The sequence below is a fragment of the Corvus kubaryi genome, unplaced genomic scaffold (assembly GCF_017639235.1).
Source record: "Corvus kubaryi isolate FWS band 111438036 unplaced genomic scaffold, C.kubaryi_AGA036_p1.0 66, whole genome shotgun sequence".
Lineage (NCBI taxonomy): Eukaryota > Metazoa > Chordata > Aves > Passeriformes > Corvidae > Corvus > Corvus kubaryi.
This window is the reverse complement of record NW_024582054.1, coordinates 24,117,378-24,133,105: the sequence shown is the minus strand read 5'-3', so window position 1 is coordinate 24,133,105 and position 15,728 is coordinate 24,117,378. Positions and strand designations below refer to the sequence as shown.

The 15,728-nt window shown below is 48.2% G+C and overlaps 1 protein-coding gene across 5 annotated transcripts in view; it reads left to right on the top strand.

The window, feature by feature from the left end:
• The first annotated feature begins 7,215 nt into the window (after positions 1 to 7,215).
• Positions 7,216 to 15,728, top strand: part of BCL11B (BAF chromatin remodeling complex subunit BCL11B) — a 91,649-nt gene continuing 83,136 nt past the window's right edge. For 4 of the 5 annotated variants that reach the window (XM_042047643.1, XM_042047640.1, XM_042047642.1 and 1 more), the window contains exon 1: positions 7,216 to 7,765. In XM_042047643.1, coding sequence (XP_041903577.1) covers positions 7,708 to 7,765 — 58 coding nt within the window. In that variant the 5' untranslated portion in view covers positions 7,216 to 7,707. Of the gene's footprint in view, positions 7,766 to 9,665; positions 10,382 to 15,728 lie in introns of those variants that run through there. The other variant, XM_042047641.1, reaches the window with a different exon arrangement.

Genomic DNA, 15,728 nt, shown 5'->3' with positions numbered 1-15,728 from the left:
AGAGATTTAGTCCTGGTATTAGTTTATGATTTTGCTGAAAGAATTACCGAACACATACAAAAAGGAAATATTATTTTTATTATTTATTTTGTGCCATGTATACCATAGGAAAAAAAAAAAGAGTTGAAATCACTTCAGTACCGCTGTGTTTTTCATTACAAAGTTATTACATATAGAAATTACTCCAAATTATCTGAAATGAATGGAAATTATGAGGTTTAAATTCCCCAGGTTACTGCAAGCACAGCACTGGAAATTTATTTTGTCATCTTGCTGAACATAATTGCTACAACAAAATTTCTTCCATTTTACAACCACAGCATAACTTATTTATACCAGTGTTGTTGTAATTTTACATCAATAAGTTGCATGGGAAGGAGTACACAGGTGGTAATTGAAAGCAATAATTTGTAGTGGGGTCCAGGTGGAACAATTGGCTCAGAGAAGACTTCATTTGCTGCTCTGTACATACTCTGCTTCTCGGTGGCCTTTGACTAGGATGCTATCAAACCTCTGGTCCACCCAGCACTGAAGTGGCCTGATCACCCTAAATTACCTTTCAAAGCAGCAGTGGAAGTGAGAGAAAGAACTGATCTGTCTTTGTAGCACTGACCCGCAGCTCACGTGCAGGAGCTGGAAGTGAGGTGCATGGGGAGAAGGTGAAATCACAACTGGGAGAGTGGGAAGCACAATCCTGGAGTCAGGAGCAGCGTCCTTGAAGGAACTGAGCTGGAAGGGAACACAATTTAGGGCTGGAGCATGCGCGTGTGCACACGTGTGTGTGCTCTCAGTGTGTTACAGCCGATGCCAGCTGTGGCCCTTGGCTTTGCAGCTCAGCCGTCCTCAGTGAGTGTGGACAGACACTGTCATTTGTCTGTCGAAGAGAATACTGTTATTTGATCATTTTCAATTAAGATGTGAGTAGTTGCCTGAGACATGAGCAATGACGCTAACATTCATATTTTGCTCCACTCTTTATGAACAGGAATGTGTAATTTGGGTGCAATATACAAGCACTCCCCGGCCAGGCATCCACACTTCTGCGATCTGTAATTGTCAACGGGAATAATGAAACTGCAGAGGCTGATACTGAACCTAGAAACTGATGAATTTCCCTGTTTGAGTTCCGTCATGCAAGTCAAAATAGTAAAAATAATAATAACAATGATGCTAATTTGTTACTATGGATATACCCTATTTAAATAAAATAAGGTAGGAAGAAGGTAGAGGGAAAAAGAACAAGAATGAATGGGTTGCCGCTCTCTTCTGATGTTCAGATTCGGATTTTCATGATTCACAAGAGACAGACTGGAATGTTTCTGTCATGAGTTCAAGCTGAAGATTTCATTGCAACATTCAGAGCTTAGAGGCCTTTGTTATTTTAAACAATCTAAAGATTTCAAATCCTCTTAAAATCATCTGAGAAGGGAAAGAGAAGAAATTGGTTGAAACTTGCACTTGAAAGCAGAGGAGAGCTGTATCAATCCCAAATTTCAGCTTGTGTAAGTTTTGAGGAACACCTATGGAGGGAGGAGGGGTTCTTTGTCCCTACCACATGCCAGCCAACTTGCACATGAATCTCCCATGCAAGACCGTGTTATGCATTTCCATAATGGACCAAGTTTTAAAAGTACTTCTTCTGACAAAAATATCCCTCAATTTCTATGAGGTTTTCAGGGATATATATTTTTTTGGGATGAATTTAGTTCTGGTTCACAAAACTTAGCTTACTGCACCAAGCAATGATGGCATTTGTTTTCCAAAGGCACAAACAATCCTTGGATTGAAGTCGTTAGAAAAGATGTGCCAGCTTTTTTTAAAAAAGCCTCCCCAGCAACAGCGGGTTTTGCCCATCTTCCTTCAAATTTTTTTTCTTGTCCTAAAGCGGGTGCTGTGTGGATGCACAAATGGCATTCATAGTGGGATGGAGTACATGTAGCAGATGGGATGCTTGACTCCTTTTTGTGTTGGATGCTTGCAAAGCATGTTCTCCTCTACCTTTGCCTATTGGCATGTGCACACAGGTGCAGGTGGTCCTTTGCAGGATGAGAGAAGGTGCTGGACAGAATTGTTACCTTTTAGTAGAACTCTCAAGTTACAATTGTAGGGGCAGGTTTGGCTCTCACTGCAATCCCTGAGGTCCTGCAAGTAATTTCAGTGGGGACACAACTGGATCTCTACTGTCAGAAAGTCTGAAGCTTAAAAGAAAGAAAACATGGACCGATCTTGCACTTTATGTGGTTTAAAAAAAGCCCCAAAATAAAAACAGCGTTTTTCTTCTGTTCTGGCTTGCTGGTTCCATGAGGGGGGTTTGCCTTTTTTTTTTTTTTTTTTTTTTTTGAGAGGTGGTATTGTTTTGCTTTTATCTAGTTTTATGGAAAATAGGTGTGGGGGAAAACTCAGCCCCAGCATTTTGACTGTTATCTAGTACATTTAACACTTGGAAAGAGTTAGAAAGATGAGGGACTCTGTGTGAATTGAAAAAAATACCACCAAAAAAAGCCAGCAAAAGAACTCACAGACCACTGACTGAGGAAGGGACTCCAAGGAAGGTTTAGAATGTAAATGTTGAGAAAAATCTCATTTTCTAAATTCACTCAGAGAAACATCAGCAAGTCACAGCCACCAAAAATAAGGGGACACCAAATGTCTTGAAAACACAGCAAAATCTTCATCTCTTTTGCCTCACTCCAAAAAGTCTTGGGAATGGAGCAGGGGATAATACATTATCCTCTTAAGCCTTCATTTCACTGCACTCTCAAATACACCAGTGTCATGGAAGAGAAAATCAAGTGAATAAATGTTGCAATTTATATATATTTGAATAGATAACAAGAACAATTTTACTGTTTGCCATAAATGAAAACCCCACCAAATCATTCCTCTAATTGAGGTTCTGAAGCTCTGTTTATGGTTGCAAAGTGATTTGATACAAAAAAATTACACATTTTGAGTTATTATATCACCCAGAAATTTGATGCCACTTAACTATGTAATTTTCAGAAATGATATAAAACCACTGCAGAAAAATATTCAGGGAAGCCCAAAAGACCTCTTTTTATCTGTTCTTATGGGTCTAAAATGAGAACTCGCAGAGATCCTTGCTCTGTATGTGAAGGCTGAACTGCCACCTCGGGAGCTTTATTAATATGTATGTAAATATGATCTGGTTAGATCCTGTGTTTCTGTGCCGTTTCACAAGGTGGAGTGGCTAACTAAGCCGAACAGATCAACGCCCTGTGTTTATTTTCTTTTTTTTCCCCTCCCAAGCAGCAACATTTAAAGATTCAAAGAGAATGAGGACAGCAGCCTCATTTATGTCAAGATTGTCTCAAACCTCCTTCCTTCCTTCCTTCCTTCCTTCCTTCCTTCCTTCCTTCCTTCCCTCTCTTCTCTCCCCCCACCCTGCCCCAACTCCCAGACCTGTATCAAAACCAATTTACTTCTAACTTAGCATAAGCTTTCACATTAAAGACTTAGGAGAAACCAAAATCACATCACACAGAATCTGCAACTACAATTTTTCTTCCACTGAAAAGTTACTTGACCAAATAGGGAGAAAGTGGAAATGCATTCAAAATATGTCCAAGTGGCACATCAAGATTATCCTCCATGAGAATATTGGGACTTCCTCTTTACGCTGAAGCCGCAGTTGTTTATGCATCTACATCCATGCCAAATTTTACCTAAACACATCAAAAAAAGAAGAAAAGTAAAAAAAGAGAGAAACCCAGAAGCTGAGCATGTGTGCTGAGAGTTCTTGACTCAGCATGCCTTGTTGTACATAGGATAAAATGGAATATTTGACATCAGATGAGCTTGTTTTCCCCTACGATAAGGACAGTGTTTCTGTATGAGAACTCCTCAAATCCCTTATACATTATGAAGACAGGAAAGATTATTATCTTAATACAAGATATGTAGCGCAAGAGAGTGCTTTCTCCTCCCTAATCTAAAACAAGGGGCCATAGTACTTCTAAAGCTAGTGAAAAACTTGTTTTCTTCTTGCAGATTATGCTCCCATTTTGCTTGGGCTTTTTTTCTTTCTTTGGTGATATTTTTGTGGCGTTTTTTGGGTGTTTTTTTTGTTGTCGTGGGGAGCTGCGGCCGCAAGTTTGCAGGCTGGTGGCAGAGGCCGGAGCTGAGCCGCAGCTCCAGGACAGCGGAGCGTAGACCTGGGGGGGCTCAGCCCCCTTTGCCGGCGGCGAACGCCCAGCACGGCCGCGCAGACCGGGACAAAGCGGGGCGATGCCGGGGCCGCCATCGCCCGGGCAGCCCCCAGGGACCCAGGGCCCTCTCAAGGGGCTGCTGCGGCGGGTGAGGGAGAGACAGAAACGCGGGGCCAGCTGCAGATGGAGGCAGGTCGAGGGATAGGTCAAGGTTAGAAAGAGCCTGCTATTGATCTGGCTTTGAACGCGAGACAGGGAGAGCAGAGAGACTAAAGGGGGAGCTGTGAGACAAGACATTAACAGCTTTCAGTGCTAATGATCACAAGTGCCAGACAGGAGAGGAAAGAGAAGACTGAGAAATCACTTTGGAATTTTTTTTCCTCTATTGGGATGTATTTTCGTCGTCGTCGTTGGAGGCAGGCTGGGGGCTCAACCCCCGAAGCCCTGCCAGCAGCTGGAGGGGCGGGAGGGGATTGCGGTGGCCCCGCTGCCCCGGGCAGCTGGGGAGTCCGCCTGGTCAATCATTGCCGGCCCTTATCTCCTGCTCTCAGTGCCCACTGGAAGACACTGGTTAATCAACAGATGATGCCCAGTAACTTCCCGATAAACCGCGCTCCCAAGGGGTGCAGCTTCCAGCAGCTCGCCCAAGAACGGCGGCGGCCGCCGGCGGCCGGACTTTGCACCCCTCGCCAGCCCCGTGCCCACGGCCGCAGCCCCGCGGCGTGGCCTGGGGACGGCCGCGCTGAGCGCAGCAGCACAGCCACACAAAGCCTGTCGGCCTCGCCAGCCGCGAGCAGAGCGGGATCAAAGCGGGGAGAGCAGTGCGGGCAACCCCATCCCCACTGATCGGCCCGGGCCCCTTCCCGCGGGGGCGGAGGTCAGCGAGGGGAGCCCCTTCTCCCCCCCCCGTTCCCCCGCCTTGGTGCCGCATCCTTCACCCCGACTCGGACGCGGCTGCCCCGCAGGGCAGGACTGGGGGCTCCCCCTTGGGCCCCGGGGCGGTGGGCCCGTCCCTCCCCGCCCGGCGGCGGGGCCCCTGCTATCACCACGGTCATTTTCCTTTGCAGGACCCCGCAGAACAAACCAAACACACAGGGCGAACAATCGCAGCAGTTTAAGCGCCGTTAATGGTCTTGTACGTGTTTGTCGAGCGTTAGTAGAGGCGGAGGGCCGAGCCCGGGCACGGAGGGCAGTGCCAGGCTGGCCCGGCGCCCACCGGCAGGGGCTGGGGTGCCCGCCGCCCTCGGCGCTCGCCGGGCCGGGCTGCAGGGTCTGGCAGCGCCGGAACGAGAGCTGTGAGCGGGCGGGCGGGCGTGGGGAGGGAGAGGCAGATTTCCTGGAGGAGGCGAGAGCGATGCTGTTTAGCCAAATTCTTCTCAAAGCTGATTAAGGGCACCGAGATGAATTCTGGTCCCCTCAAGGCTCTCATGCAATTTAATACGAAAAATACTCATTTAATGAGGAAAGTAAATGACACGAGTGCAGCGCGGGTCTCCAAGTGGGCTCCGGGTACGGACTGGTTACTTGGGTTTCTGCTCCATCTGCCTCCGAGCCCCCAGGCCTCCCCTCTCCCCGTTCCCCTCGCCCTGGCCAGACCTGGTGCTGAAAAGCTATTTGCACCGAACTGTTTACTTATCGGGGGAGGAGGGAGAGAGAGAAACAATCGCAGGAGATGGGCTGGGAGAGAGGAGGTAGAGGGGGAAAAGTTGGTTTCCAAGAATGTTCCAAGTTAGAAACGCACGCAGTTGAGGGCATTTACCTGCGTGTGAAATAGGAGGACAAGTGCACTGGGATGCGGTTCCTGGGAACTCGGCGTCTCTCCGTTCGTGGCTGAGACTTAATTCCTCCAAGGAAAAATAGTCTCTGCCAGGATTTTAAGGGAAGGGGGGTAGGGGGTTGGGAGAAGGTCGGAGCGTGTGTGCGTGTGCGGATCGAGTGTGCGCGCGTGTCCCGCTACCATCGCACTTCGGGTAGGGAGAGAGGAGGGGGAAAAAATCCCTCTCCCCAACCCACACAGATATTTGTGTTGTTGTAAAACTGTTTGAAGAAATGCAGGGGGAACGCGCTCGCCGCCGAGGAGCTGCGGCGGCGCCTGGAGGGAAGGAAGAGCAGCCCGCGACCCCTGGAGAGCCTCCGCTCCTGGGCACGGACGGCGGGAGCACGACCCAGCGCCGAGCCCGGGCGGCGGAGAGAGGCGGCCGCGATGAGCAGCGGCGAGGCGGCGGCACGGGCGGGCAGCGCGGGACCGGCGGGCAGCGCCGCCGCCTCCCCCAGCGCCCCCGCGGACCCCGGCAGCCGCCCCCGCCCGAGCCGCCCCCGCTGCGGCCGGCGCCGAGCTCGGGGAAGTTTGGCCGTGCGTGAGGATGCAGATTTATTCCTTCCCCCCGCTCTTTCCCTGGCCGCCGGCGCTCCGCGCACTGAAAGCGGCGCTGCACAAAGCCCGGAGCGGCGGCGAGCCCTGCGTGTGCCGTAGTTGGTGTGTGTGCGGTGTGTGTGCGTGTGCGGTGTGTGCGGTGTGTGCGAGTGGCGTTTCTTGTTCTCTTGCAGGGTACAATGTTAAAAAGCCACCGCTAGTCGCCCCCAGTGCTCCTACTCTCTGGGTCTTTTTGTCTCTAGTGCAGATTAAACGTCACGTCCGCACTTGAACTTGAATTTTATCCCATTGTACAGAGGCAGCCCCAGCCATAGAGAGACAGAGCGCTCCCAGAGAACCAGGACTCCGCCATCTTCACATTGCAATATATAATAGTAATAGCCAGCACCAGCCCAGCTGCACTGGGGGCTTCCTTCCTTCCAGTCCCAGTGCCAGGCGAGGGGGGAAGAGTGCAAAGTGGTGCAGGAGCACTGGCAATCCAAAAGCACCAGGGCAAAGCAGTGCCACTTGAACTGGGAAAGAGGAGACACAGTTTCGGCTACCCCTTTTCAAAAAAATTCTCTCTATATATCTACCCAGCAAGGGTCAATCTCTGAGAAACATTTTTTTTTGGCGATTTTTTTTTTGTGTGGGGGCTTTCCCAATTCTAGTACTTTTCTTCTTTTTTTTTTTTTAACTACTGTTTTTTTTCTTTTATTTTTTTTTATTTTTTTCTTTTTTCTTTTTTTTTTTTTTTTTTTACCCTCCTGGTGGAAAAGCTCACTTGCCAATTTGCCAAGCACTCTGGAAAGAGGGAAAGAGAAAAGTGTCACTGGCGGTGCATACCCTCCTAAGTTCAAGAAGAGATCTGGAAGTCCAAGTGGCAGAAGCAGTGGAGAAAAGACAGTGTGTGAAAGAGAAAGAGAAAAAAGAGCGAGAAAGAGCTTTTCCTGATGATGATGATGACGATGATGATTTTTAATTGAGAGGGAATCCCATCCAGTGCACCACAGCAGCAACAAAAAGGAGGCTTTTTTTTTCGTTTTTGATTTTTTTTGAAAGAAGAACTCGATAAAGAAGAAGAAGAATAAAGAGGAAAAAAAAAAGAGGAGGAGGATCGGCCCCCAACACATCCCCCCAAACCAGTGCAGCTCTCCAGGCGATGCCAGTGTAAATGCCAGGGCAATGTCCCGTCGCAAGCAGGGAAACCCGCAGCACTTGTCACAAAGAGAGATTATCACACGTAAGTTTGAACTTGGAACCAGACCGAGCCGAAATCGAGAAGCAAAATTAGGGAAGGGGAGGAAGCGGTTGGGGGGGGGGGGGAACTCCAGGAGCAACCAAAGCTGGTAAATGACTTCAGAGAGAGGGAGAGGAGAAGGGAATTAAAGAGGGGAGGGGGGTGTGTGGCTGGGGGGGATGGGCTGGGGGTGGAGGGGGGGAGAAGCCCGAAGTTTGCTGTGCGTTTTTGCAGCGGTGCGGAGGTGAGGCGGGCAGGCAGGCGGGAGGGCAGGCGGCGTGGAGCGGGGAAGGAGCTGCCGGCGGGCAGAGCGCGGCGTGGGGCGGCGCGGGGCTCTCCCGGGGAGCGGCTGCATGTGCGGGGGGCGGCGGAGCGGGGCGCGCTGCTCCGGGCCGGGCCGGGCCGGGCCGCCCCGCCGGGGCTCCGCTGCTCCTCGTTCCTTGCTTCGGGGGCAGCACGGAGCGGTGGGAAAAGTTGGCCGAGAGCCTTGCCTCGGCGTGACAGCCGGGCAGCGGAGGGGGGGGTGGATCAAGGTGGGCAGCAAGGGAGGGAGAAGCGGAACGGCCGGAGGGACTTAGCGGGAAGCACATGGAGACGGCGGGCCGGCGGCGGCGGGGCCGAGCCCCCTGGCACTGGAGCGCGGGGCAGGTAGAGGGCCAGCTGCGCCCTGCCCGCCCCAGGTGCATCGCCGGCGGGGAAAGAGAACTCTACTCCGAAGCGCGGGGCAAGGCAGAACCAGCTCAGCTGAGGCTAGAGGCAGGGCAGGGGCTGCCGAGGGGCCGGGTGCGGGCGGCAGTGTCTGTCGGTGGCGGACGGCACGAAGAAAGCCGAGGCGGGGGCCGGGGATGGAGTGCACGAAATACGGGCCGGGCAGCTGCACCGGCTCGCCTGCGGGGCAGGAGCAGAGGCTGCACTTTGCTGAAGCTCACATTGTAAGTGAAAATACACACATATCCAACCCAGCCCCCACCCCCCCAAAAAAAAAAAAAAAAAAAAGAAAGGAAAAAATAAAGCGAGGGGAGGGAAGGAGGCATTCCCCCTCCCCCAGCACCAGAATCCCCCTCCTCCCCGTTCCCACCCCTAAAGCTCTGGTAGAGGGGCAAGTGCCTGCAGGCAGAGTAGGGGGCAGGTCCCCGAGTGGGAGCCCCGCTCCGCCGCTCCGCCGCTCCCGTCCCCGGGGGCTTGTGCCGCGAGGCGGGGGGGAAATGTGGGGGCGCCTCCCGGGGCGCGCAGCCCCCAGCGCTCCGCGCTCCTCCGACGCCTCCGGGGCACGGGGAAGGGGGAGGTCAAGGGGGTCTCCATTTCCCTCCTATAGCATAGGGCCAGTTTGGGGGGGTGGTAAGAAAATATCGGGCACGACGTGGACCCGCACCCGGGAAGCCCGGTCGGACCCCTGTCCCCCCCTGCCCCGCAAGACGAGTCCGCAAGTTGTGCTGCGGGGGGCGGCGGCTCGCACGGAGCCAGCCCGGGGCTGAGCCTGAGCCTCGGCGGATCCGAATATTTATGTTGAGATTTTAAAAAATTTAAATAAATAAATAAAATATTTCCCCGGCTTCTCTCCCCTCCCCTGAAAGCCAAGAATAGGAGCCATCTGCCAGGAGCATTTGGTGCTTGCGAGCTCCTCTCTTTCTTTGTTACCGGTGATAAATTTCTGTTTGTAAGATTTCCTTGGGAATCGAGATATATATATGTATATAATTTTTCCACCTCCTTTGGGATTTTCTTTTCATAGCGGAGGGTTGTTGGGGGACGGTTTGAGTTCCGAAATATAAATTTCTCTCTGTTTCTCTATTCCTATTTAAAAGATATATATATATATATATACACTTTTTTTTTTTTTTTTTAATGTGCGTCTTTATTTCTTAAAAAGTACCCTCACCCACCCCACCCCCAGCCCATCAGCTGGTGGAACCTTGATGAAGATGCATCTGGTATTCAGCTTTTTCTGAGGGGGTTGTTTTTTAATTCATTGTTATTTTGGAGCCAGATTTGCATCACCATAAAAGGTGGATTCCCCCCTTCCTCAACTCCCTCCCCTTCGTTAATTGCATTTTTTATTTTAACCATCCGGTTTGGAAAATGTCTTACTGTTTTTGTTGGTGGCTTCTTATTCCCCCCCCCCCCCTCTGTTTTTTTTAAATTTTCTTTTTAAAAGAAAAAGCATCAACAGCCACCTAAATCGCCCTGTGTAATTTCTCCCACTTGTTTTCTGTCTCACTAGCGAGGAGATGTGGGATATTGATAGGGGGTGTGTGGAAAATCTGTTTTGTTGCGCACGTCTGAATTTGTTTCAATGAGTGAAACATTTCTTTTCTCGCTGCTCTTGCTGCTGAGGGGGGGGGAGGTGGGGTGCAGAAGAGAGCCAGGTAGGTTTGTTATTCCAATTCGATCTCCTTTTCCTACCGCTTTACTTGAAGGTAAATAATGAGGCAGAAGAGCATTCAAAGGTGCCGAGGAGCTGCGTGTACAATGGGTTTAGCGGGAAGGCTGGGGGAGGAATGGAGAGCAGAGCAGTACGAGCTTCCCTCCCTCCCCTCTTGTATTTATCTATCTCTCCATCCTGAGGAAGCTGGCGGAGAAATCAGGCTGCATACTGAACAGTGGCAGAAAAAAATGAAGGTATCCAGGGGAGGAGGTGGTGGGAGGCAGGGGGCGGGGGGGAGCTGCGTTGGGCTGGGGTTGGGGCTGGGGAGCAGAAGCACAGGCATTTCAGCCCACAGGTCTGAGCCTCAGCTGTAGGTTTGCAGGAGAGGGGGTCGAAGACTGTGCACTCCTTGGGAAGTGTCATTCATGGGGAAAAAGCAGCCAGGCAGAGTGTCCTCTCTAAAGGGGAGTTTGGAAAGCAGTGGGCAACAGAATAGGAATCCAAAGGACTTACAACAAAATAGAGTCAACCCCATGCCAAGCCCCCAAAGCCAGGATGAATTGATACTATTCTCAGAAATCTTGCGTTTATGTCGTGTCTAGCTTGGGCTTTTTTCTCCCTGTCTCCCTTTTTAGCATCTGTCAGGAGAGTTGCATTTCAGGATGGATTGGAGGTCTTTGCCAGGCAAGGAAAGAGAGATGGGGAGAGAGACAGAGAGGGAGAAGGGTCTTCTGACACTGTTCAGCTGGAGTTTATTTGGTTTCATGCACTTGGTGTTTGGAGAAAGGTTTAGATCCTGAGTGTAAGACAAACAAACTCAAAAAGGAGAGAAAGTGCAGCGTAGTTGTGCTCCAGAGTTGCAGCATCTCATTAGCACAGTGGTCTTTAGGACTGCAAAACGGAGTGGCCTGCTTGTTCTTACCAGGCTCACCCAGGCAGCCTTCTAACTGTGTACGTGCAGGACAAAAAAAAAGAGATGAAACACACAAAGAGAAGAGTGCAACTCTGGACCTTTCTTCACTGGTGGTGGACAGAGCAAACTTGGTAGCCAAGCTCATTTAAATCAGTGGACAATGCAAAAACCCCGATTATATAAAGAAATGGAGGCTGAAGTGTTGAGCTGCTCTGTGCAAAGAAACGTTATTTTGATTTGATTCAAATTGCTGATTTTCCAGCTTAAGATCTTCCATTTTTAACTTAAGAAATCTGTTTTCAAACTAGCCCTGCATTTTGCATTTGAAGGAAATATGAAAGGCAAGAGCATGTGAAAAGCTCGTTGGTAGCAGTTTTGCAGAAGGCGGCAAAGCAAGAACATTCATGTAGGGCAGCAGCAAAGATTGAGAAGGAAAGGCACAGGAAAATCATACAATTCCAGGTAGGGAACCAGGTTTCCCAAGGCAGCTCTTCCGTACCTGGTCAACAGGTTTCCTAGGAAGAGCAGTAATTTCCTGTATCACTTTGTTTTGTACGTAGTCATTAAAAATCATAACAAAAACCCCTATGATTTTTTGCATGTCAAAGTTTTGCAAATTGCTTCAAGGAGCTTCTCTTAAAATGCATTTAGATTTAGTGCAATTAACGCACTTTCCCTGCAGAACAAAACCCACACCAATGTAATCAACTCTAATACAAAGAGAATGTAAGCTGTGACTGAAGAATTAGAGAGGAAATTACTATTATTTTAAGGATGGATGACTTTTTCATAATACCTGCATGGTTGTGCACAGAAAAGCTTAACGTGCTTTTAAAAGACATTACTTGTGTTTACTTTAAACAGGACAGGGAAAAAAAACGGTTGTATGCTGTCGACTTCCAGGTTGTCTTTCATTTAAATGTATTTGTATTGGACTTAAAAGATAAATAAAAAAAAAAATACTGGCACAATTTCATAGTTTCTGGTCTTTTAAAATATTTTTAAATACTGGTGCAGAGTAACTAGGTTGTGGCTGTGGGTTGTTCTGTCCTTTTTGGTTGATGTGTCTGGTGGCTTAAATAGATATACAGCGGGTGAGAAACCATTGTGCAGTTTTTGCTGGTCGGCAGATGCAGAGCATATTTTGTCAGGCTTACTTAAATACTGAGAAATAAAACTCTTCAAGATTTTACAAACTGGCTGCCTTTAATAGGAATGGCAGGAGCCCTTGTTTTGCACAAAATGTGTGTTTCTCTGCAGAACAAAGGTTTTTCTTGTGGCATATTTGGCAATAATTATGACTTAGAGGAGTGTGCGGTCGAAGAAGTAGCACAAATTTTTGATATCATTTATGGACTCTGGTTGACTTCAGCTGCTCTTCCCACGGCTGAGTTCGCTGCGAGCAAACCTCTCTGCTTCAAAAATACCTCGCACACGATGTTAGTTTGTCTCCCACATTTCCTACCTGGATCTCTTTGCTCTTTGTGTTGTTTGTTGATGGAAAATACTTTCCAAAATAAACTTCGCTGGCTGCCGGCGCCTGCCGTGTGCCCCAGCCGCCAGTGGCGGGGGTTGGCGACTAGGGGGAGCTCCCAGCCCGTGCGATGGCCGCGCTGGCCCCGCCGCGGGACGCGCGGGATGCGCCGCCGGAGCCCGCACCGCCGCGCCCGGCGCGCACCGCGCTGCGAAATGTGCTCGGCACAAAGTTGTAGTATTGATTTTCATGCGAAGATCTATACAGAGCTAGCCGAGAGAGGCTGACAGAGAGACAAATCTATTTTTAACTAAATCGCCGCTGATTAATTGACTCGGGCGGACAGGAGTTTTTAATTAAAATTAGTTTTTAACGGTGCTTTTTATCGTCAACAGACAATGTTTAAATTCTCGATTTGTTGTTGTCAGATAATGATCGTGGTAATGATACCTGTACATGAGTGAGCTCCAGTGTGGTGGGGAGCAGGGGGAACCCACAGAGATCCATATGTTTGTTCCAGTGGATGTGCGAGGACAGAGTGAAGAAGCTGGAGTTGTAGGACAAGATGTGTGCAGCAACAAAGCAGACACACCTGTACAGAAATTGGCTTAGATTATGTATCAGAAAGCCACACATACCCCTGCTGAGAGGATTTGATATGAAATAGTTTACTGTATTTTGATCCTCAGGTCCTTAGAGCAAACTATCTGCAGTTCCTGCAAATGAAAATAAGCATTCTTTTGTTTTCTAGAGAAATAAACACAAAATCACATCCGAAGCAGCTCACAGGCTTCTCCAATGGGCTTGTGCTATTCTCTGCTGCAGTCGGCTTGTGTGTCGTGGATGGACTTTAGCAGGATGGTCTCCTGCCCAAATGTATAATTTAGTGGCATACACATGGGAAGCTTTGGATGTCTGTTTCACCCATCCTGAGAAGTCCATCAAGTTACAGCACTATTAACATAGCAGAAGCATCTTATTTTTAGGGTGCAATATGTGGATGGAGGTTATCCTGTGACAGGAAAGTGCGCTTTATTCTAACCTTCAAGAGAAGTAAATTAGGTCAGACAAAGGATCAGGGCTGTCATCAGCTGTACAAAAACCCTTCACTCTTGGGTAGAGAGGACCAGTAATTTATCTGATGATTTCTCTACTTCATTTAATGTTTGAATTGAGCTAGTTGGAAGCATATAGACAGCAGCCAGCTCATTTGACAGACTGGTAAGCTGAAGAGCACAGTGCCTGGGCCGTTGCTGATGCTACTGTTGCACAGCCATGGGGAAAACCTTCCTTTCTCCCCTCCCAAAACCTCAGACTTCACTTACTGTGGCTTTCCTTCCATCGCATGACTGTTAACTTTTTCAAGAGAAACAGCTATCCTTCTCTTCTCCTCCCCTTCGCCTCTGCCCACCGAGTGCACACACACCCACGTTCCCCTTCCTCTTGCTCCGTCCTCTGCCTCCCACCCTTCCCACTACCCCAGGCTGAAGCCTGGTGGAAAAGTGTCCCTGCAGAGACCTGCTACCCCAAAATGGCTCTCAGCCTCCTTGCCAGAGCATTTCCTACTCTTTGGTTGCAGCCGGTTTCTCTAGGGTTGCAGTGCAGTTGTTGGTTGAATTTAGTCTGCCTTCGGTACCGTCCAGAGAAAGCATGTGGAAAAATAAAGAGTGGTTTGGGTTTACCCACATGCTTTAAAGTTAGCAATGCCACTAAAGCACTTGGTGAAGCATCAGCATCGTCTGTAGACGGCTTTATATGTATGTATCTTTTTAATGAGGGAGGGAAAAGGCATCAATAACTGCATGCATTGATAAATGCATGATTCATTCAGCTGCTCGTACTATAGCACCTTCCTCCTCGGTGTTTATTTACTTTTTAAAATGTATCTGGGCAGGCTACACACCATTTCTCGGCACTCAGTTGCAGCCTCAGAGGCAGTTGTGTGTTCAGCTCCTGAACATCAGTTAAATTTTCTCACTGTCTGCCCTCCTTCTCAAAAAGCTGTTTCTTGCTCAGTACTGTAGACCTTTGCTGGAGCTTTAAGTAGCAGCTTGTTTCTTTTCTTTTCTTTTTTTTTTAAATTTTTTTTCAAAGGATATATAAAAAATGCCTAAAGCAGGCTATTCGAAAACAAATTAAAGTAGAGGGACACACTTCATGCATTGCAGGCACGCGCCAGTAGAAGGGGGTTAGAAGAATATAATCATTTTACTGGCAAAAGTGACACCAGATCGGGGATTTGATTAATGGTGCAGCATTCACAGGGACTTAGTTCTGTATTTTTGACATATGCAAGTCTTTTGTGTAGTTGCCTCAGCACAAGAAATTCCGTTTTGTTTTTTTCCTGGAGCAGCTGATAATTTGTGTGTGTGCTGGATATGCCCAAGGTACTTTCCAAAGACTAAGCACTAGACAGCAGAGTACAAAAAAGGAATCCAAAGTTAAGAGAGAAGAAAAAAACATACTGGTTTACTTAACTTTTTTATGACCCCTTTTACTAAGCCACTGGAAGAAGCCATAAATTCGCTGAATGTTATAATGAATATGCTTCAATGAAAGTAAAAAAAAACAAGGCTTAAGAAAATTGTATATGAGCAACAGCGTGCCATAAACAATTGAAAAATGCAGTCTCTTTTGAGCCTGATATTTAAGAAAAGAACAGAGCTGTTGTGTGTTTAATACATGCTCAGAACTAATTACTTAATTTTGATCATACCTTTTAAATCCTTGGGTAAGGATCTCTGCTTCCAATATTCTTTTCTATGCCAGTTGAAAGCCTGTACCCAAATACCGCTCCTTCTCCTTTTGTGGCACCGAGCACTCCTTTCTCTCCTTGGTTGTCGTTTAGTTTTAAATAAAACAAATGTATTCACTGGGGAACAAAGAATGCTTTTATATCACATCATCACATCCCATTTTATCTGCAGAGATTTACAGCTTCTGCAGTCTATAGAAGAGCCTATGCATTTTCCGCTTTCAAAAGCAGTAAATATTTTTTTATGAATGTACAGTTTACTTAAGAGGAGACACACTACTCCCTTCCGTAACACTGTACATAGTTTCTGAAGAAATAACCTCTGAGAAGTGTTGGAGATTTGTGCAGATTCTTGGATATTCTTGTCTTTTGTCCTGTTTGGGTCCGGCGTGGTTATTGTGTCATTTTCCTTCTTCTTTTCCCTAAATCCTGATGTGTTGACTGGCTCTTTGTGGCAGT